The sequence below is a fragment of the Mizuhopecten yessoensis genome, unplaced genomic scaffold (genome assembly GCF_002113885.1).
Source record: "Mizuhopecten yessoensis strain PY_sf001 unplaced genomic scaffold, ASM211388v2 scaffold11139, whole genome shotgun sequence".
Taxonomy (NCBI): Eukaryota; Metazoa; Mollusca; class Bivalvia; order Pectinida; family Pectinidae; genus Mizuhopecten; species Mizuhopecten yessoensis.
The window spans coordinates 173,856-198,666 of NW_018408899.1; the positions used below are offsets into that span (position 1 = coordinate 173,856).

General features: G+C 32.8%; 1 protein-coding gene across 1 annotated transcript; it reads left to right on the forward strand.

Annotated features, from left to right (window-relative positions):
- The first annotated feature begins 4,375 nt into the window (after positions 1-4,375).
- Positions 4,376-24,653, forward strand: LOC110466633 (receptor-type tyrosine-protein phosphatase T-like). The gene is made up of 29 exons (XM_021523266.1): positions 4,376-4,637; positions 5,013-5,111; positions 6,507-6,602; positions 7,317-7,412; positions 7,845-7,940; positions 8,392-8,487; positions 8,871-8,966; positions 9,244-9,339; positions 9,791-9,886; positions 10,265-10,360; positions 11,633-11,761; positions 12,342-12,444; positions 13,508-13,611; positions 13,770-13,969; positions 14,822-14,909; positions 15,554-15,630; positions 16,014-16,050; positions 16,433-16,530; positions 17,082-17,210; positions 17,869-18,014; positions 18,204-18,339; positions 19,376-19,522; positions 19,758-19,857; positions 20,131-20,204; positions 20,850-20,975; positions 21,310-21,426; positions 21,727-21,884; positions 22,226-22,361; positions 22,689-24,653. The coding sequence occupies exons 1-29, from the start codon at positions 4,376-4,378 to the stop codon at positions 22,755-22,757; spliced, it is 3,303 nt and encodes a 1,100-aa protein (XP_021378941.1). The 3' UTR covers positions 22,758-24,653.
- Positions 24,654-24,811: the final 158 nt, after the last annotated feature.

Below are 24,811 nucleotides of genomic sequence, written 5' to 3' on the forward strand. Positions count from 1 at the left end.
AGTATCGAAACTCCATTGTTTTAAAAATGTGATTTTAAGTTAGTTTATAACCTACTTTCAGAAAAAAACATGGTTGACAATTTTTATGGCCATGTATAAAATATTTTTTTCCGTATTAGATTGCAAACAAGGGAATAATAACGATGTTTTAAAAATAAAATAAAAATACTATTCATAAGATGGTATTTATTGAATATAGACATTGTTTAGGTTAATTTGCGGTTATATGAAACTCGAAAAGGACATATTGAATTAGATCCTTTTTCAGGTCAATATAACCACATGTTCACCGAAATAAAAGTCCCTGAGTGTTGTATTAGATACGAAATTATGCTGGTTTTATTTAAACAAAATGGAATATAACGATGTCGTCAAAAGAAAAGCTCTGTATTTTGCAGAAAGCATTGCGACGTTATAATTGAAGTGACCTCATAACAAAATATGGACATATTGTTCCTATATAATGTAATACTGGGATAATACAAAAACAAATCGTCGACCTCCTCGTGAGCATGATCCAGCCCATGTAGGAATGTAGGATTAAACTGTTGTCGTCTAATAACCACACAGTGATATAATTCGTTATCATCGTGTTATTTCTTTCATTTAATCCGGAATTTAACTGTTAAACATTTCAAAGGTAAACAAAATGAAGTCCTGTATTTTATTGACGTTATACCTTTCTGTTTGCTAAAAAGCACAAAACATAGCGAATGAAAAAACTATATGTGCACGAAAAGCGACAACACGATATTTGTATTCTGTTTAAATTTTTAAAGAGAACACATTAGACATACAGAAATAGACCAAGATAATCAATTCTACAATTAATATCCTTTTTAATTATTTGTATTCAAATTTCAGAGAATATTTCTGTGGGGAAAACAGCAACCCAAAGTAGTACCTATTCAGTTTTTGGAGCAAACAGGGCTGTTGATGGTTGTGAAAAACAAGCTTTCGGAAACGGTTGCTGTTCACATACAGGTGAAGGACAAAACGAAGCCTGGTGGCGTGTGGATTTAGGTCAGCGGAGTACCATTATAACCATCAAAATATTTTACAGAAGTGAGTACATCGGGCAAAAGTCTAACCAATTAATGATTTAACACGGGAGTAAGTCAATATCTAGTACAATTGTAATAGTCTTATCATGATTAATAAATGTTATTTGACACGAATGAGTCAATATCTAGAAATAGTCTATCATGATTAATAAATGTTATTTTACAGGAATGAGTCAATATCTAGAAATAGTCTATCATGATCATTTGTGATAATTTATGGGAATGAATCCATATCTAGAAATAGTCTTGCATAGAAATGAGTCAATATCTTGATAAAGTCTTCGCATGATCACTTTGAAGCATTGTATAGGAATGAGTCAATATTCAGTATAGTCTAATATAGGAATGCGTCATTATTTAGAAATATTCTTATATAGGAATGGGTCAATGTCGTGAAATGGTCTTATTATTATCACTTTCTGGTATTTTATGGGAATGATTCAATATCTAGAAATAGTCTTATCATTTTCACTTTGTGATATTTTATAGGAATGAGTCAATATCTAGAAATAGTCTTATCATTATCACTTTGTGATATTTTATAGGAATAAGTCCTTATCTAGAAAAATTCTTATCATTTTCACTCTGTGATATTTTATGGGAATAAGTCCATTTTAGAAATAGTCTTATCCTTATCGCTTTGTGATTTTTTTTATAAATATGAGTAAATATCTAGAAATAATCTTAGCATGATCACTTTGTGGTATTTTATGAGAATGAGTCCATATCTAGAAATAGTCTTATCATTATTACTTTGTGATATTTTATGGGAATGAGTCAATATCTAAAAAAAGACATATCATTATCACTTTGTGATATTTTATGGGAATGAGTCAATATCTAAAAAAAGACTTATCATTATCACTTTGTGATATTTTATGGGAATGAGTCCATATCTAAAAAAATCTTATCATTATCGCTTTGTGATTTTTTTTATAAATATAAGTAAATATCTAGAACTAGTCTAAGCATGATCACTTTGTGGTATTTTATGGGAATGAGTCAATATCTAGAAATAGTCTTATCATTATCACTTTGTGATATTTTATGGGAATGAATCCATATCTAGAAAACTTCTTATCAGTTTCACTCTGTGATATTTTATGGGAATAAGTCCATTTTAGAAATAGTCTTATCCTTATCGCTTTGTGATTTTTTTTTATAAATATGAGTAAATATCTAGAAATAATCTTAGCATGATCACTTTGTGGTATTTTATGGGAATGAGTCCATATCTAGAAATAGTCTTATCATTATTACTTTGTGATATTTTATGGAAATGAGTCAATATCTAAAAAAAGACTTATCATTATCACTTTGTGATATTTTATGGGAATGAGTCCATATCTAAAAAAATCTTATCATTATCGCTTTGTGATTTTTTATAAATATAAGTAAATATCTAGAACTTGTCTAAGCATGATCACTTTGTGGTATTTTATGGGAACGAGTCAATATCTAGAAATAGTCTTATCATTATCACTTTCTGGTATTTTATGGGAATGAGTCAAAATCCTGAAAAAGTCTTATCATCATGACTTTGTGATATTTTATGGGAATGAGTCAATATCTAGAAAACTTCTTATCATTTTCACTCGGTCCATTTTAGAAATAGTCTTATCATTATCACTATGTGATTTTTTATGGGAATGAGTCAATATCTAGAAAACTTCTTATCATTTTCACTTTGTGATATTTTATGGGAATGAGTCAATATCTTGAAATAGTCTTAGCATGATCACTTTGTGGTATTTTATGAGAATGAGTCCATATCTAGAAATAGTCTTATCATTATCTCTTTGTGATTTTTTTTGGGAATGAGTCCATAGTAGAAATAGTCTTATCATGATCACTTTGTGATTTCTTATGGGAATGAGTCAAAATCCTGAAAAAGTCTCATCATCATGACTTTGTGATATTTTTTGGGAATGAGTCATTATCTAGAATTGTTCTTATCATTATCATTTTGTGAAAATTATGGGAATGAGTCAAAATCCTGAAAAAGTCTTATCATCATGACTTTGTGATGTTTTATGGGAATGAGACCATATTTAGAAATAGTCTTATCATTATCGCTTTGTGATTTTTTATGGGAAGGAGTCAATATCTAGAAAACTTCTTATCATTTTCACTCGGGCCATTTTAGAAATAGTCTTATCATTATCTCTTTGTGATATTTTATGGGCATGAGTCAATATCCAGAAAAAGTCTAATACAGGAATGAGTCAATATCTAGAAATAGTCTTATCATTATCTCTTTGTGATATTTTATGGGAATGAGTCCATATTTAGAAATAGTCTTATCATTATCACTTTGTGATTTTTTATGGGAATGAGTCCATAGTAGAAATAGTCTTATATAGAAATGAGTCAATATCTTGAAATAGTCTTAGCATGATCACTGTGTAGCATTGTATAGGAATAAATCAATATTCAGTATAGTCTAATATAGGAATGAGTCATTATCTAGAAATGTTCTTATCCTTATCACTTTCTGGTATTTTATGGGAATGAGTTAATATCCAGAAATAGTCTAATACAGGAATGAGTCAATATCTAGAAATAGTCTTATCATGATAACTTTGTAGTATTGTATATGAATGAGTCAATATCTAGTAATATTCTTATCATTATCACTGAACTATCTTTTACATGGATGTATATTAATAGTCTTATTAATCAGTGATAATGTATAACATCCTTATTGTATTCATTGAATACTATACGATTTCATTGTTTGCTTTCCGATTCAAGATAATAATAAATTTTAAAAAAAATGTCACAATTCTGACAATTTAGCATTGGTGGAAATAACCAATAGACAAATAGTTGCATTTTTTTTTATTTAGTTCGTCAGCTATATCCAAAGCCATATACAAAACATGCCGCGTCACTAGTATAATTGCAAAGTCGCATATCCTTCATTATACTTGCTTTATATTGGTCTACAAAAGTTCCATTTATTGTAAAGCAAGCTAAAGTGCATTTCCTAACGAAAAAGATAACTAGCTACTTGAATTAAATTGAGCAACTTGTTAAGAATCCAATTGCAAATTCCAGCAGTGCAATTAAAGTGGGTTTTTTTTCTCTTTTTATTCTTCTTCTGTTTTTGTAGATTTACACGGATACCTACCGAACTGTTAGAAAATCATTTATCGGTCTTTATTATTATTATATCTGATAAAGAAGCAAACACATTATAAATGTATAGTTATTCGCTTTTCAGTTGTGTTATTGGTTTCTGTTGTATCGCATACGAAGTCTTAAGAATGCTTGTAATAGACAAAATTAAGTTATTAGTAAATAAAACAATGTCTATGTTTATAGATAATTTGCAAAGCCGATTTGCTGGCTACCACCTGTATCTGTCCAATACCACCGAGAACCCCACACAAGGCGTCCTCTGTTATGAGGACAAGAGTAGTACTGAAGCAGATGTAGAGTTGGTGGTGACACATCAGTGCCCGTATGTAGCTCGGTATGTGACCGTCTACAACTATAGGAACAACTCCAAACGGTACAACTGGTATGACAATAACGCATTCCTGGAACTTTGTGAAGTTGAAGTGTTTGGTAAGCTATAAATACTCGTTTCTGTCTACCCTTATTAAATGGTAACAACGTCATTTGAATATTTGTCTTAATGCCATTTAACTGATATCTTTAGTCATATTATTATTAAACGATCAATTATAAAGCGCAAGAGGCAAAAAAGACATATGCTTATTTTTATTGTCTTTAGCTACGTCATGGTAATCTTTTAAATTCATTATGCCTAATTTCCTTTCTAGAACATTGTATATACCATGGCGGTTGATAAAATATATTTTAATACGCATGTAAAAAATAAATAGCAATCTGCGCTTTCTTATGACATATATAACTGTTCTTGTGTTATTGAAATCAATCAGTAGGTATTTTAATATCAGTTTTATTTTGCCTATGAAGGATGTGTAGTAGGAAAATATGGAGCAAATAACTGTAGTCAGGCCTGTTCAGTGAATTGCTATGGCGGGAACTGTGATCCAACAGATGGGACCTGTTTCGGTAAGTCGATCTATTTGGTATTTATTTGGCTTTTTCGAGATATTTATCGTTTTGTAGAATTCTTTGAGCAGGACTTACTCAAGAAGTTCCTGACCGAGAAATGTTTAGTATGCCAATTACACTGTCACGGTTTATAACATTTTTTATTCCTAGACACTCTATTCATTTTTCAAGACAAAAATGAACTAATTACATAGTATAATAGGACAAATAACATCAACCATGAAGGAACATGTATTATTAAATTCCTATGGGGATGTTAAAGCATATCCCGTCGGCGTGATTGTCTCTAAAGGCTATTTATAATGAATAATCCGTCTTAAAAGGCTGTACCAAAAATAAATTTTCGACATTGTGGCTTCCATAATAATAATTGATATTCAGACACATTTATTATTGATTACAGTGTAACTTAGGAATTATTTTTCAGATTGTGTCCCGGGGCTTCACGGTGGCTTTTGTTCCTGCTCGGGTACATGTACACAAAATGAATGTGATGATTCAGAGTATTGCTCTGTTGAGTAACACACACTTATTCATTCTAGTTATCTAAGCTTATTATCAATATCAAAGACGGTAACTGTTTCACAGCCAAGAACAAACCGAAAAAAGTTAACACACTGAAGTTTTATTTAATAAAAGGAAAAATATATAAAAAAAATGTATGGGTGGTTAATCAGCAGAAGTGAGCGTCATAGTTATGACAATAATGAAGCCTGAACGTTTCATGACGTCGTTTTTAAATCTTCTAAACAACAATCAAAAATTATTTAAAAAAAGAAAATTATTAAGCAGTAGGCAATTTTTCGTAACAGTTCGTTCCTATAATGTAAGGGGATGCCACTTGCAAGACTACCGACGATTGAAAAATGGGGATTAGGGAAATTTGACTAACATGAACTGTTGTTTTTGTCACAGAATTTACAATAAAGCAAGAGATTCTATTTGGAATTAAAGCAATAAGATCATACGTTAATTAGTTAAACAGCAACACAACTAGGGGAGGTCACAACACGTATACAAAACTAGAGGCTCGTTTTTTCCCCTGTTCTGGTTGATGTGTTTTGCACGACTCTTGATTTTCAACTGTGCTATCATACATTGTCTCTATAATTGGCATATTTTTCTGTTTTCCCTATAATATTATAAAATAGCTACTTAACAAATTATTTTGTATTCTTTTGTTTATTATTTTTACGTTTTTCTTTGTATGAGATACATAAAAATATCATATAATTTCGATGCGCTATTTCTTTTTAACTATGCATGAGGAAAATAAAAACAAAAAATTAACAAACAAACAAAAAATTATCTGTTTTACTTTGTATGAGATAATGAAAAAAATTGAGAACTGAGATTTTACCTTATATTGAATAATCTGATTTACTTTCGTAGAGTGTATTCCAGGGACGTACGGCAATGTGTGTGAATACAGGTGTTCTACATATTGCGCAAACAACGAATGTTCTAAAGAAACGGGTCGATGTGTTGGTGAGGAGCTAATTACGCAATCATAACGGCATATATGCTGCAACAACTTAATACATTTTCTTTATACTTTTACATTTTTAAAAAATAATATCAGTGCTGTCGTTTTCACAATATCATTTTATCAGATGTAATTGTATAGTAATGCATGACCATTGTGAGTTTAAAGTCAAATGATACAAAATAAAAAAGTAAAATATCTATCATCCACTGTTTTAAAGTGATTAAAAAATGATAGCCTCCCTCCTCTCTTTTTTGAGAACATTACATAACATTTTAATGTTTCACTGACACTCATAGATAATATAAAAGCAAACTCGAAACATGTGCAATTCCATAACACTCGGTAACAAGGTCGATGTAATGTTTTTTTTATGTACCGTTACTCCGTTCGGAATATCCCTTCTTTATGTATCTTGGACATGTCACAGAAAAACTGTTGATATGTATTTCGTTATAACTAGATAATATTGCGGTTTTCAACTTGTTTGTCATAAGCATGATGTCGTACATGCGAAATATACAAAATCTAACAAAATAATAGGTACAATCAACACAATAATAAGTGTTTTAAATGGCAATAAAGGGCTGAATACATAAAAATGCTTTCACTTTGTAATCAACTGCAAATGGAGAGATTATTTAAAAAGTTAAAATAGTAATTCATTTACATACTACATTTATTGTGTTAACTTCTTACACTCTTGTCTGTCTCAGAATGCCCCCAGGGAAGATTCAATACAACGTGTCATACTGAGTGCCCCATCCACTGTGACGTCAACAATTGTACGAGAGAGGAAGGTTTTTGTTATTGTAGGTATAGCGTGTAATGTGTTTGGCATAGCATGCAAGCTTCTACGCATTCGTTCGTCGATACTTCCTTAATGATTTAAATTTTCGTTGCTTAATTAATCCTAATTATGTTTTTAATTTTGTCATTAAGGTACTTTAAATGGTTGAATTTAGGAATCAGTTACTAGGATATTTTTGATAAAGATAGTATTCGATTAATAAGAGCATTAATATGCTTGTATCACTAATTGCAGTCTATTTAGACCATGTACAATCATATAATCAATTAATATAATACTTTACCAAATCATCGCATGATAATTCTCTTAACATTAGTAAGAGTATAAAATGAAAACATAGGAGTGTATGTCCAATATACAACAACTGATGTCATCAAGAAGCTTAAAATATGTTTTATACCAATTATTTTTAATGTTAATGTATCTTTTTTAGATTGTGCTACAGGATATCACGGCAGTAGATGTGACCAGGAATGCTCCACAAACTGTAAAGACAGCCTCTGTGATATGGACACTGGTCACTGTTATGGTAAGAAAGTTGTACAGATTTTAATATTGAAGAAATTGCCAGTAATTCTATGAAATTTGAATTTAAATTAGTATACAGCATAAAGATGGTGTTCTCATGCAGAGTATATACCCCCAGTTAGAAAACAGGGTTTATGGTATAATCACTTTGTCAGTGCGTCCATCCTAGTATATCCTGTTGTACTTACTATTAACGTTGCGTGTACCTGCAATGCGTGATATTGTGTGTGAGCAGCATTATGCCGTTGATACAAAATAAAACAAAATCTTCAATACATTCAATTTAAAAGAAGTTTTATAAGTAATAAAAAGTGGTATATAAGGCGCTTTCTCAATGTAAGCAACTGCTAATGGAATGAAATATCTATTGAAATTGAAGTAGTAATCTTAACCTGTGTTTTTGGAATAAAGTATCTAATTGTTAAAAATACTTATACTATTGTGTGTCTCAGAATGCCTCAAAGGGAAGTACAATACAACATGTGATACCAACTGCCCCGTCCAGTGTGCTGTCAACAATTGTACCAGAGAGGAAGGCTTTTGTTACGGTAGGCATGCACTGTATATTCTCGGTATAGCTATGTTTTTGCATACGATATCGATTTGTTTTAAATATTCCATAATATTTAGACTTAAGCTTTTTAAATAAATCTAAGTTATCGTTTTAATTGATATTCATTATTGCATATTGTTTAATTGCGGAATCAATTAATAGATATATTATGATTAAATACAGTTTTTGATTGAAATGAATATTAATATTTTGATGTAACCAAGGAATATAATACTTTGCCAGATCATTCTCTTTGTATAAGATAACAACATAAAGTGAGGGGTTGTATGTCCAATACGCAATAGATATTTACCAGGAGTCTAATATCTGTGTTTTGCAAATTGTTCATCATTACAATACATCAATGTTTGATTTAAGAATGTGATCCAGGATATCATGGCAGTAGATGTGACCAGGAATGCTCCACAAACTGTAAAGACAGCCTCTGTGATATGGACACTGGTCACTGTTATGGTAAGAAAGTTCTACTTGAGGATTTATCTAACACTCGTTTCATTTCTTCAACGTATTTATGCAATTAATTGAGTCTTACTAAGTGATACTATTCATTTCCATGTTTATATGCGCTAAAACGGTATCGGTGTTGCCTGCCTCAGAAGACTGTCAACCACATCTGGAGTTACTGAACACTGTGACACTGTGACGAGAGATACTCTCTCGTCTGACTTAAATGTTTTTTTAAGCTCATGATTGCTATTCCCCTTACACGATGCTTGATGTTTGATTTTAGAATGTGCTCCAGGATATCATGGCAGTAGATGTGACCAGGAATGCTCCACAAACTGTAAAGACAGCCTCTCTGATATGGACACTGGTCACTGTTATGGTAAGAAAGTTGTACAGATTTTTATATTGAAGAAATTGCCAGTAATTCTATGAAATTTGAATTTAAATTAGTATACAGCATAAAGATGGTGTTCTCATACAGAGTATATACCCCCAGTTAGAAAACAGGGGTTATGGTATAATCACTTTGTCAGTGCGTCCATCCTAGTATATCCTATTGTACTTACTATTAACGTTGCGTGTACCTGCAATTCGTGATATTGTCTGTGAGCAGCATTATGCCGTTGATACAAAATAAAACAAAATCTTCAATACATTCAATTTAAAAGAAGTTTTATAAGTAATAAAAAGTGGTATATAAGGCGCTTTCTCAATGTAAGCAACTGCTAATGGAATGAAATATCTATTGAAATTTGAGTAGTAATCTTAACCTGTGTTTTTGGAATAGAGTATCTAATTGTTAAAAATACTAATACTATTGTGTGTCTCAGAATGCCTCAAAGGGAAGTACAATACAACATGTGATTCCAACTGCCCCTTCCAGTGTGCTGTCAACAATTGTACCAGAGAGGAAGGCTTTTGTTACGGTAGGCATGCACTGTATATTCTCGGTATAGCTATGTTTTTGCATACGATATCGATTTGTTTCAAATATTCCATAATATTTAGACTTAAGCTTTTTAAATAAATCTAAGTTATCGTTTTAATTGATATTCATTATTGCATATTGTTTAATTGCGGAATCAATTAATAGATATATTATGATTAAATACAGTTTTTGATTGAAATGAATATTAATATTTTGATGTAACCAAGGAATATAATACTTTGCCAGATCTTTCTCTTTGTATAACAACATAAAGTGAGGGGTTGTATGTCCAATACGCAATAGATATTTACCAGGAGTCTAATATCTATGTTTTGCAAACTGTTCATCATTACAATACATTAATGTTTGATTTAAGAATGTGATCCAGGATATCATGGCAGTAGATGTGACCAGGAATGCTCCACAAACTGTAAAGACAGCCTCTGTGATATGAACACTGGTCACTGTTATGGTAAGAAAGTTCTACTTGAGGATTTATCTAACACTCGTTTCATTTCTTCAAAGTATTTATGCAATTAATTGAGTCTTACTAAGTGATACTATTCATTTCCTTGTTTATATGCGCTAAAACGGTATCGGTGTTGCCTGCCTCAGAAGACTGTCAACCACATCTGGAGTTACTGAACACTGTGACACTGTGACGAGAGATACTCTCTCGCCTGACTTAAATGTTTTTTTAAGCTCATGATTGCTATTCCCCTTACACGATGCTTGGAATTTGGGATCAATCTTGGAATCTAAACTCTTGTAACTGCATTTCCAGTTAAATAAATTTGTAAATATTATGTATTCGCGGTCGTTAATTAGCGAAATCATACATACTAAAACTTCTGAATACTAAACAAACCGTCAGTTAGGAAGATGAAGGGGAGTTAACCACAGCAGTCATATGCATTTCAAAGTTGTAGTGACATAAATCATATGTGATCGGTGTTTAGATACATTTAAAAAGAAAATATATGAATAATGAACATCCATAGAAGATTGAAACGGAACATTTCGCTTGAATTTGCACAAATTTTCATTCATAATTTTCTGAACGCGTTTTCATGGGAAACGTTCACGACATTAGCACAAACTATTTTCATAACATCGTCAACACAACGTGAACTCCAAAAATAAATAAGATATTGCATAACAAATGGCTGCATGCTTGTAAAACGCTAGTATTACGCCATTCTACATTATGACAGAAACAAATCATAGTCTGACACATTTCTATATAGCAACAGTGTCAATAAATATATGATACGCCATTTAAGGTTAATATACCATTGCATCAGTAATTATCACAAAGAAGAAGTATATAGTCATTTTACGATTTTGGATTATTATCTCCTTTTTATTAACGATGATGCAGCAAAATGGGAGTTTTCTTGCTAAGAGCTACTTCCATTGTCAAGGTGTTAATATTTCATTTTGATGCTGATATCATTCCTAAATAGTAACATCTGTTTAGGTCCCGAGGTCGGCTCATGCAGCTTTTGTGTTTCATTCTTTAACTTTTATCCCTGTTTTCAAAACAAGAAATATTTAATATATGATGCTTCTGGAGAAAATTACTGAAATAATTATTTAATTTTAGTGATAAAGACAATAACATATATAATTAATTTGATCGTACTCTTTAGCTGAAGCTACAATTTATTGTTACATTCGACTGTTATAACGTTTAAAAAGGATGTTCTTTTTCTTTTTTTCTTGTGTTCCGCACTATTTTAAGCCTGCGAAGCCGGTCGATACGAAAGGAATTGCAGCCTGTTATGTGGTCAGTGCGACTTATGTACAATGGACTCGGGAGTATGCGAGACTGACTGTTATTCTGGATTCGAAGGACCTACGTGTGAATCGGGTATAATTACAATAATTAATCGTCAAACATATGTTAAAACGACTCGATCACGTACATGTAACACATAATCAAGGATATCTAGCTTTTGTTTATTTCAGTATGGAACTGTAATGTTATGGCATATATAGTCTATATGAATGTAATCCAATCTTGGTAAGGTTATCTATTGGCAGTGCCATAGAGTGGTATATATATGAGATTTAAGGTCGTTACAACATCCAGAAACAAGAGGAAACTCTTGTGATACACGAAGACCACTGAAAAAGCGGGAATCAGAATATAACCAGGTGGTCCGGAAGGGTAAGCGTCTTTTCCTACATCGACGACAACCGCCTTGTAAATAAGGTCTTACCCAAGCAATGCCACGTCCTCATTGCGAGAATGGGGCAATTGACGACAAAACACTGAAGCATTGACATTCATATCACATTAACACGTGAGAAGAAGACATATCTTTAATAACTTGCTTTGTAAGTCAGGATCTTTGTGAATCACTATGTACTCGACGAATGCACATATCTTTTGTTGAATTCTGAGGCTACCCCTTTTGATATGTACTTTTATTTACAATTAACCATAGCAAGTGAGGATCCTGTGGGCCCCGGACCAATTGCAGGAGCAGTGGGTGGTGCCTTTGTATTGATTATCATCATCGCAATCGTCCTATTTGTCATTATCAGAAGGTATTTATGTAACTTTTTTTATTACGTGGAAATAAATCCTGATTTTCTATAGATGTTTCATTTATTGTCAGTTTTCAACAGTAATTTTGTTGGGTCTTACCTGCTTTGAATACTGATATGGTCCCTTAGTGTTGACGCCCTTGTAGTTATTGTTCAATATTAATTAATGGTTATGACAACGAAAAACCCCCAAATCATGACCGTTCTGTTTATGAGGTTTTGCTTTCAAACGTTCTCTACACCCCTGGAAAATGTCACGACGAAATCGAAGGCTTTGTAAACGCCACCTTGTGCATTTTATAAATAGACTAGTTTGATCCGTTGATCGATTGTCGCTCGTCTGAAAGGATATTATCAGCCTAGCAACTTTGTCATGATATAGTCCAGGGATGAAGGGAATGGAACTTAAAGGAGCGTAGCCCATGGAAATTCGGTGAAATCCAAAGCTCTGATGTCTTAAAAACAGCTTCAACACATACGACGTAAAAATCCGCAGGAAAAAATAGTTGCCTGAAAGTGTAACATGTTCATGCATAACATATGACCCTCATTATGATTTCCTGTCAGAATGCCCATTTACTCTGTAAATAAACCCTGTCCGTTTCTGGATTTGATGGAAGTCATAAGAGCGCTTGCCATACATTGCACTAGAATCTACCAAAGGTATGCTTGGTGGAGATTATTACGAAATTTGTTGTTTAATTTGTTCACAGTTCCTTTGTGCCTTTCCCTGTTGAATATTCACTTGTGAAGATATTGTCATTGACAGCATGATAATGTATTCTTTTGACTAAATAAGTAAGTGAACTGTTATCGATATCAAAATTAAAAAAATAAATACTTTAGGAGGTATTTCGTTTTCCGAAAGACCTTATTTGTTTTGACTTTACCGTTTTTGCTGATTCTTCTTGCCACTGTTGTTTTAGAAGCATTTAACTACGCTTTATATCCGTTTTATACACTACCTCAACTGTCGATTTCGATAATAATTCACTTTCAATAAAGAGGTGGTTTAAGATTATGCTATTAAAGATGACGAACTATGTTTTTAATTCTGCATCAGGCGTAGACTGGATTCCAGTAGACAGCGGTCCTCTGCAAACATTGCCAGAAAGGAAATAGCTGAAAGCCATATCTACATCAATTCAATATCTGCGATCCGAGAAAGTAATTAATTTAATTTCTTATATTTGTTTTGTAGCACATTTGTATTTTCTATGTATTTTCTTTACCCTGTAAATACATATGTTTGTTTGTGTCATACTTTACTAATGAAAGTTGTGTCTGATTAAAAAATATACAATTATTTTCTATATGTGAAAAAGTGTCGGATGAAGATCCAGAAGAACCTTCCCAAAACAGCTGCAATGTTTACGTCAATACTGAAGAAGTAGTTAAAGATGGAAACACTTCAGATGTCGTCTACTGCAATTCTGGTGACCTAGGGGTTGCGGTTTCAGACCTCAAATCTTTGGTTAAATCTAAGATGCAAAACAAGGCGAAAGCTTTCAAGGACGAGTATGCGGTAAGTGTTATTTAAATTATGGTATCAGATCGTTTAAACACAATATGTAGGGGAGACCTTTGTTTTCAAATTCAAAGCATCGTTATGCAAGTTATGTGGAAAAGAAAGTGAATATCAGCATATGCAGTACTGTTAGAATACAGCAAATTAAAGGATCAAACCTGGTGCAGCAGTAAACGAACAGTAAATCAACACATAAAACAAACCAAACGAGAATCTCTATGCTAGACTGCAATCCCTATACCCTTGACACCATTCCGTGTAGACTATCAGCACATTTGATGCTAAATGGTAGATTATCGCACAACTCCAGGTTCATCAGAGCATATTTCTGAAGGGAGTTGCAAACTAATTCACTTATTATATTTAACAAATAAGGGCCTTTATTGAGGTGAATACGTGGTTATATTAACATGTGAAAGCGAAATTGACCGAGACGAAGTCAAGGCAAATATCACTTTTCAGGTCCATTTATCACATGATTATGGAAATAAAAGTCATGCATTGTTATATTAGATATGAAAGTATTACGCGTTATCACTAAGAAGACCAAGCTTTCATGTTAGTAAATCGTCAAGTGAAAAGTACTGCATTTTGCTGCGATCAATATATGATGTTACAATAGAGTGACGTTATAAAGTTAATATTGACCTGGTGTTTCTAAAACCATTAACATCGAGTCAATATCACAATTAACAGATCTCAATATGATTACGAATCAAATAATGAGGTTGTAGGAAAATTGTATCATCTAAAATTATTACCATGAAGGAAATGATATATGAAACAATGTATTTACTGAATTCATATGATTTCCAAGAAAAATAAAATCAATGTTATTATCTGTTACAGTCATTGCCATCAGGAGCACTACACGAACATGCAACGGGATTGCTATCGGAAAACAAGCCGAAAAATAGATTTAAGGCAACATATCCATGTAAGTAAGATCGTACAATATAGGAATTACCAGATGTATGTAATTGTACTAGCTAATGTTGTAACCGATCTGTATAACCTTAGTATTCAATATATTCAGTATAATTTCTCTTATTTTTATTCAGCTCAGATAGTTACATTTCTCTGATACTTCAGCTGATCTCAGTATTCAGAGATGATTTTTTATAGAATCTTATGTGGTAACTATCTCAATATTTAGAATTATTGAATGGCTCTCACGTTGTTACTGTACTTCAATATAAAGTGATTAATAAATTACTCTTATGTTTGTATCTTTACATCAGTATTCCGGTCATTAAATGACTGTTATGCTGAAGCCTCTTCTCAGTGTTCAGGGATTATCATATCTTTCTTATGTTGTAAATTTGCCTCAATATAAAGAGATTATTAAATGTCTCCTAAGTCGTAACTTTGCCTAAATATTAGGTAATCATTAAATTACACTTATGTTGTCACTTTGCCAAAAATAGTTAGAGATTATTAAATGACTCTTATGTATTGACTCTATCTCATTGTTCAGGGATAATAATATCTCTCTTATGTTGTAACTTCGCCTCAGTATTCAGAGACCATTGAATTCAATTAAATTAACATAATATGGGAACGTTTTTACTTTTTACATAGATGACCATTCAAGGGTGAAACTTGACACATTGGCGGAGGATCCGAACTCTGATTATATCAACGCTAACTACATTGATGTACGTATCACAGTAGTATTTGTATGGATAACTTAATATACAAATAGGCTGTACGACCTCCCTATCGATATATAGTCTGGGGTTTAGTATTGTGTTTGAAAATGCCAATACCTTGTTTTTGTAGAGAAACATGAAAACTATTTTCTTTATTTCTAATGTTGTTTGATTCTCTTGATGTCTTTTCACGCCGAATTCGACATTTTTATCATTGTATTGACGCTTGTACAAGTTTTACATTGTTCAGCTTTACTTGTTTGAAAGTACAACCAACTGAAAGTTGTAACAATAGCATTAACATACATTTCAATGCTACCCGTGTACTTTTCTAAAACGCCTCGAATGTCTTTCATGAACATTGAATCTGTGTCGTCACGTTCCTTCAGAGTATGACGCAGACTGCTGAATACATAGCCACACAAGGTAACATTATACTTTCATTATGTTTTTTTATTGACACAACTAGAAATTCAGTTTACCTTTTAGTTAGCCCGTTGGCTCCTGCTATCAACCGCTACTTCAATTGACAAAGAAACATGTCCTTAAATTGAAATTTATTATGCGAGATATCCTTTGTAAAAAAAATGAGTTCTATTGTTATATTTTTGTAAGTGAAGAAACTGAAACGATCAGAGAAAAATTCCCTATTCACCAACATGCTTTTAAATCTAAATATGATTTCTATGTAAAGAACTGTTCCTGACACAAACCACTTTTACGTACAACATACACATTTCAGTTTGGGATTTGATAGGGCGTATAGAAAAAATAATATCGTATAGAAAACTTTTTGATTTTATGAAAGGTCCAAGACCTGGAACCATTGACGATTTTTGGCTTATGATCTGGCAACAGCATTCCGGCAAAATCGTTATGCTTACCAATCTAGTCGAAGGAGCAAAGGTAAGAAGAAGATTAATCTTCTTGAAGAAAGAAAGGTCAAAAGAAAACAGCAATAAGACGGAGTGACGAGATATAATTAAAGGAAATCGAGGGCAATCCATATTTGATAAGGCAATCATGCACCTTTATGAGTTAATCTGGACTTTAAATGTCTTTAGAGTTTCATGCTGTACTTTGTGTAGGTTTTTCGGTGGTTTTTTTCACATACATAGATACACATCAAATATGGGTATCAGACTGAGTGAAAACCCCAGATGGTGTATTTTGGAAGAATTATAGTGAAGCAATGTTAGAAAGAAAGACAATAAAACAGAAACAGACAGACAGAAAAACTTCCAGAGGGAAGTGTTCCTGTCAAGGGATGTTCCTTTGTATAGGAGCTAGCCCCGGAGCGCCATAATTCTGACAGCGTTTTCAATACGCTAGATGGAAACATTTGAACTTGGAAAATATTTTTGCAGAATTAAAGACTTATTTTTGTGAATATGCTTTTACCTTTCATGTCAGCATTGATCTTCAAACATCATTCAATGTCTTTGTTTGAACTCTAGCCGAAGTGTTCCAAGTACTGGCCAGATGAAGAGGAACCTCTCTCAACACCACATTTTAACATCGTCCTAGACAGAAAGCGAGTCTACGCCTCCTATGTCATCCAGGATCTTACCATCACAGAAAAGAAGGTTATACTTTTTGTCAGAGTCATTTTGGAATTCCCTCTGCAAAGCTTGAATATCCCTTGCGGCATTTGACTCATACAAACCAGTCCGAATGTTGATTGGTTAACAAAACAGTATTACAAATTTTGTATTTTATCAACACAGACCCCTCTTCACCGCCAAATCTTGAACGTTAGCTATAAGAGATTAAGGCTTGGATATGGTTATTACCAAATTACGGAATACCAGCATTGTATATGCACGATTCTACAAGTATACAAGATACCTCCCATTGGTTGATCAGCACTTGCTACATTTCACCGCACTCTTCCTACAGATGAATACGTCATTCAGTTTGAAATATGTGCTTTAATCCTCCTGCAGATGTGGTATGCAATATTATAGAACCACGGCTATTTCAGATCTACAACCACATATTTGGAAAATCTACCGTGAATTTGGTTTAACGATATGCCTTAATTTGTTTCTATATCAATAGGTTGGTTGTATTTCATATGATCTCAAAATCAGATAATACATACTACTCGTTATATCAGCAGAAAGAGAGTCTAAACTGTCTTAAGTTCTATACCAACAAACATACAAACAATATTTTGTATCAGGTAATTTCAATGAAAGAGAGATTACAATACTGTATTTTAAAAATGCCTTTTCTATTCAGACTAAGTCAGAACGACAAATTCACCATTTTCACTTCACCACGTGGCCCGACCATGGAACACCGGACCTAACCGAAATTGTCGTATTTCATCGCCGCGTGAAACAATACGCAAGTTTCTTGACTGGAAAGGTGGTTGTACATTGCAGGTACAGTAAAACCATACACAAAATTAACGACATCAAAACTCCCTTTAATGAATGTCGCCTAAATATATACTGATGGAACTAATATTTAGCAAACCAGGCTGATATTGAAGCCTCGAGAACACCAATCCATCTGTTTGTAATAACTATGACAGTTACAATGTTTGTGATATAAATGGTAAATTATTTTAGTGCTGGAATTGGAAGAACGGGAACTTTTATTGCTCTGGACGCCCTGGTCAAGTATGGAAGAGACCACGGGAGGGTTGACGTTATGGGCTACATCAGAACTATGAGGAAAGACAGAATGAACATGGTTCAAACAAGTGTAAGTACATATATATCGATATGGTTTAACGCATTATACCAACTCCCACAACCACTGTAGGTCTTCCCACTCCCACAATCTCTATTGGTTTCCTCACTCCCACAACCACTATAGGTCTTCCCACAACCACTATAGGATTCCTCACTCCCACAACTATTACAGGTTTCCTCTCCCCCCCCCCCCAATCACTATTGGTTTCCTCACTCCCACAACTACTATAGGATTCCTCACTCCCACAACTATTACAGGTTTCCTCTCCCCCACAATCACTAATGGTTTCCTCACTCCCACAACCACTATAGGTTTCCTCGCTCCCACAAATATTATAGGTTTCCTATCTCCTATCTCATTGGATAAATCTACTAGGATTTGATTGACAGATTTGGTTTCCCACTAGTGGTAACACCCTTGACGTGATTCCGTTGCTCAATCTTCTATCAAAGATGTCAAGTAACAATGTTTTGCGACGTCAATTTCAATTATGACTTCATAGTTCATGGCACTTGTTTCCCCGATCGGAAACAGGAATAAATATTCCCAAAAGTAACATATGTTTTTTTAGATAAAATATCTGCACCCAAACTATTGATGGTTGGTAATCATGTCTATCAAAGTCCCCTAGATAGAATAATCATTTTAGTGTCTCATGTCATGTCATGGCAGTTCTGAGTGGTTGTACTGTTCAATTCACAGGTCCATCGTCTGTCGGTAGTACGTTTTGTTTTTCATTCCCATCTTTAAATCAAAATTTCAATATCCGTGATAAATGCTAAGTTAAAACCAAAAAGGAGTACAAATGACACATGTTTATTTAAAAAAATAATTAAGGTTATACCTTTGGCAAAAACAGAGTCATGTGACGAGGGTGTCTAATTAAAGTGGTGCCATTCAGTGGCATTTAAGAGTGTCCTCTAACGTTGATCTAAATCACAATCGTATACAATGAAGGAAGACATAAATAGGAAGACATTTGTTGATATGAATATGTGATTTCGAAACTTGATGTAAAATGTGATGCCATATGCTTTTATTGCAGGATCAATATATAGCGATACACCACATGTTGATTGAAGCCTTTGACATGCCAGATACTCTCATACCGAAAATGAGGTACCACACAACACTGGCCAGTCTTTCTAATGGGGCGCCTACACACCAGACAAAAATCAGAAAAGAGTACCAGGTATCAATACACGTTTTTTTATACGTTTGCAATAAAACTCCTTGAAATATTAATTATTTTCATAAAAATTAAATTACAATATTTGACATACACAACCAACTAGCATATCTATTGTATATAACATATCCTGAATAAATCTTTGGACTGATTCAATAATGTGTAATATGTGGAACCATTATGGCAACATGTAGTGGAAATGTTTAACATTAAATGATTTATTTTTCTTCACATATAGTTAACGCAAACCCTAAAACCAGCATACACGCAGGAGGACTTTGAAGGGGCTCTACTAGAAGAAAATAGGAATAAGAACTATACGATATCAGTTCTAGCAGGTAAGGTTTACATAAGTTTAGGGCAATTATACATGTAACGTTAGGAAAGAAAATTAAAAACAAATAGAAAATACCATTAACGTAACTCTGATTCAATAAGACAGTAACGAGATGATGTGAGTGAAGATTAAAATTAAGATGTATTTTGGTACAAATACCAATACGAGGTAATTATGCGTCACGAGGTCATTATCAAAATTAAGCACAATTTTATCATGGAATAAAAATATGATTGTAAACATAGTCTTGTATTTTCATTTTATATTTTACCAGTTGATAAATTCAGAGCATACCTGAAATCACAATCAAAGGAGAGGACGGATTACATCAATGCTGTAGTGGTGCCAGTAAATATATTCCTCTGTTTATACTCGATCACGTAGAAAACGACCATTTGCTTTTTAACATTAATGATAAATCGGAAAAACGATGGAAATTCACAGAACAATAATTGTTATATTTATTTACACTGCGTTTTACGTCGATGATGAGAAAAAATAATAAATATTTAAATAAATAAATATGAATAAAAGTTGAGTATAATCAACACCGGTATGGAATAATATCGTAGAATAATACATGGCAGCAACCAAATACCGACTGTACCTCTACCAAACTGTTGCAGTCATATTCTATTTACATTTTATTTCAAATAGTAGTTAGATCGTGTTAAAGGCTTATATATATAAGTATGGGTCATAGAAGAAATATTAACGGTTACATCCCAAATAACACTGGAGCCTTGAACACAAATATTAGCTATATTCTATTATATTTCTAATATTGCTTTTATGTAATGTATTTTTTTCTGTGTCTCAATGAAGGAGCGGATTCTCGGAAAAAATGACATCATATTGTTAGAATTACGTCCTTGTCACATAGATATATAAGACGATATCAATATATGTAAAAACAACAATTGGTTTGGTATTGATATCCCTGTTTAAGCAGGCCATACATTAAAATGATTTGTATATTTATCAACTCACCAGTCCTACACGTCCAGGACTGGATACATTGTCACCCAGACACCTTTGGAGGAGACTGTGGTTGATTTGTTGACAATGATGAAAGATAACTACTTTGAAACTATCGTCATCATAGAGAACGATTTCATAGTTAGTATATGTCTTTTTGTTTCTTGCATCAATGGACCACACAATTTTCTTTGTACTCTCCTGACAAGCAGAATATGTATCATATGCTGTAAATACATTTATCATACTAAAGAAAGAAAAAATAATCACATTTCAAAATCATTTTAATAAATCCTACACGTACTTAACATTTGAAAAGATGAAGCAGGGGCAGATCCTGATGATTACATATTAAGTACTTTTTCATATCATCATTGTATGTTTTTGCAATTAAAATTGTTTTTTATGATGTCATTTGAACATACTCTAAAAATGATGTTTACTTAACATACACCACTTGTCTTGTCTTATACAGAATTGGATGCCACCAGTAGATGAAGTAAAAACATTTGGAGAATTCACGTTACTCCTGGACAGAAAGTCGACATATATCGAAAATTTGGACTTGCTAGAAGTCACATTAGAACATCGGGTAAACTTTGCTCATTCAAAATTAGAATTATTTGGACAGTTAATATAAATTGATCATGTCAAATATTCTATATCAACTCTATCGATGATTTTATTCTTCCATGTTGCATTGGTATATGAAGCTATACCAATCGGCTTTTATAAATTACATACATAAAAATGCCTCTATTAAGCTACACATTGAACTCTTTTTTGGATATTATTCCAGCCTTTTAACTATGTCTACAAATAAATAGTGTTATCGTACCTCTACCTAGGGCCTAAGTAGTGTATAAATAATATCAATTTTGTAATTTTTCAGACTGACGATTTCTTACATAAAATATGTGTATTCCACCTGTCTGGCTGGGATAACCAATCGTCCGACGTACCGGAACAGTCATCCCTGCTACAGCTATTAGAGCTTGTCAACGGCAGACGGAAGTCGGACAAGTCGATACCGACATTGGTCATGTGCCGGTTTGTAACATGTTCAAGGCTTTGTGACTAATCCTTTACACGTGGTGTGGATTTAACGTTTTACAACATAAAGGTGTAGATGCAAGGAGAGAGATCGCCAAAATGATGAAATGGACAACATGAATGTAATTTGCATTTTAAATAATTAACTGACAATCATTGTAGAAACTTTGCAAAATTATGTGTTTTAGATAATAAGTAAAACAAAACGGAAGCAGTAATGTTGTGCAATATTTTTTGTTGGCGTCCTCTTTCTCCTCTTTAAGTGTATCTCACTTTCAATTTTTCGTCTGTTTATGTGCATATGTTGTTCGAATTTCATGTTCAGCTTTCAATTTCAGAGACGGGTATTCCCAGAGCGGAATGTTCTGCTGTATCAGTAATGCTAGAGAACAGTTGAAGATGGACGAAGAGGTCGACGTATTTCAGATTACTCGTCAGTTACTCGTGAGGCGTCCGGAATTCATCATAAATTTTGTAAATATATACATGTATTACCACTATTTTAGATAAGGATGAAATATATCTTTTTCTTGAAACTGTATTAAGGCCTTATTGGTTGATTAGAAAACCAAAGCAATTTATCAAATATTAAAAGCTACTTTTGTCAAATAGATAATACGTTGACAAATACTTACTGATTTTCTTATTTTATAAATTCAAAAGCTACTACCAGATATGGTTTGTTTTTATCATAATAGGTTATCTGGTTATTTATTGCTTTAATGAAATTGTACATACAGCTTAATGATCTTTCTAAATACTGTTGGCCGATTCATAATTTCGCATAATTATTTTTTAAAGGAACAATATCAGTGTGTCTACAGAATGATCAAGGAGTACCTGGACAGTACAGCTTTGTATATGAACTGACATAACCCAGTACCGGTGTTGCTACGTCATGATAAAGATGTGTCTATATCCAGGAGACACGCATATGAAATCTTTCTCGTTATTCTTACTACATGATCACGATTTATCTGGTTCCTAAACACGTGTTTATGAACTGACAATGTAGGACAAGTACCAGTTTAACACATGATGAAGAATTACCTGGATAACATAGACGCGTACTGTATGTGTACTGACATTGTAGGAGCTTAACAAGTGTTAAAGAAAATGGTCAAGGATTTCCTGGACACTGCAACGTGTTTCGTAACTAACATTGTAGGACACGTACCAATAAAACACATTAAGGGATTATCTGGACACAACAGACGTGTAAATTAGCTAGTAAGTTTGACATTGTCTAATAAACTCGCGTCTAGATTCAACTTCTAGCAGGTTTGTCCATTGAGACGGGATTGAAGAACCCTTTTGTGGTTATGGCAGATTTATTAACATTTTTGTTGCAGATCTATGAACCTAGCAGATGGGAATATTGTTTATGTCTTTCCACATTACAACACCTGGTTCGCGGATGCTTTCATTTCGGACGGTTAAATGTTGCTTTGAAAGAATTCCCCAAATAACCAATAATTGATGTGCACCTCACCATTCTTAGACGCTACATTTGAATAATTTTTGTGTTATGTAATAAATTTGAGACATTTTGACGAACCGTAATCTTTATTCTAAGACATTAGTTTTATTGAATGAATTCTTCAACAGGAAATTTAGAATATAATAATATTTTACAGAAGATTTGAAGATTGTGGAAGTATATTGCTAAGTTAAATGATAAATAAAATATAAACCTCTGAAATAATGAATAACATTTTATTTCCTGGAAATGTTGATTTTTGATGGTAAACGCGTTTCAAGAACCGTAAGAGTAGGCTTGATCTTACAAATGTTTCTTTTCGTGTCCAATATAGTATCGTTCGAAATTATCGGTAATATTTTGCGTACTATGACTATTAAAACTCGTCACGTGATACTTATTACGCTCTTTTATACTTGTCACTGTAAAGCGTTACAAACTTTTCTTTTAATGATGTTTTTGACGAAAAGGAATCAATCACTTCGGAGATTAAGATTATTGGAGCACAAATATTTGTATATAATCACCAGAATAAAGACGTAAAGAAAGCAGCATGGAAATGGTACTTGTTACATGTACCATAGTAAGTGGGATACACGAACTGGGAATTCATCGTTGTCTCATATTGACATCTTTACAGTGAGCTATTATAAATTACACTAGATATGATTACAGAAATTATCATCAAATTCAAAACATAGTGGTATATATATGAAGATTTTATGCTATATTCTTTCAATAACAAACATATAACAAAATATATTTATTATGATTTTAATATCTTGATTAGAGCAGAGACGTATAATACATATATTATACGTCTCTGATTAGAGGTTAAACACAAAAACACTTTTATTTACCTTCCCTTCTTCTCGATCGACAAATCAGACGAAGTGTTACAAATTACAAGGTTACTTTTATGTTATGTCAAATAATTAGTAACATGAACAGCAAAGCCAGCATTTTTTTGTTTACGTTATGAGGAGATGTTATTTTAATGTATCCGCTTAAATATATAAATTACTACAGAACAGAATGGAGCTAAAATTATAATAAAACAATTCGACAACTTGTACGTATTAGGACTCGCGGTGAGTGGGAAAAGTATTATGTATATCATGTCCAAAATACGAATCCATGTGGGTTATTTCTGAATATATGTCTCATGATTGGAAGGGTATTGAATTTTGTTCTACTTCGAGTGTAACGATGATAAATTCCATGCCTAAAAGCGTGAAAGAGAATAAAATACAGCAACCCATACATATATTGTTGAATAAACTGTAATGAACCTTGAAAATCGTATGTTTTGAATATGTGTACAGCATTGTGAAGTATACTACACCTGTTAAATCGTGTCGCGTTAAGGTCCCTTTAACAGCTTTGGTGTTTTTATTTTACAAATATTAAACATAAGACTGCACTACCCCATACTAACGCAGGA

Bases quoted from the DNA above. Each gene is read 5' to 3' on its own strand.
- LOC110466633 (XM_021523266.1), top strand. From the start codon at position 4,376: ATGTCTATGTTTATAGATAATTTGCAAAGCCGATTTGCTGGCTACCAC. The intron at 7,413-7,844 runs GTAGGTATAGCG...TATCTTTTTTAG, and splicing joins AGAGGAAGGTTTTTGTTATT to ATTGTGCTACAGGATATCAC. The intron at 13,612-13,769 runs GTAATTAATTTA...TATGTGAAAAAG, and splicing joins AATATCTGCGATCCGAGAAA to TGTCGGATGAAGATCCAGAA.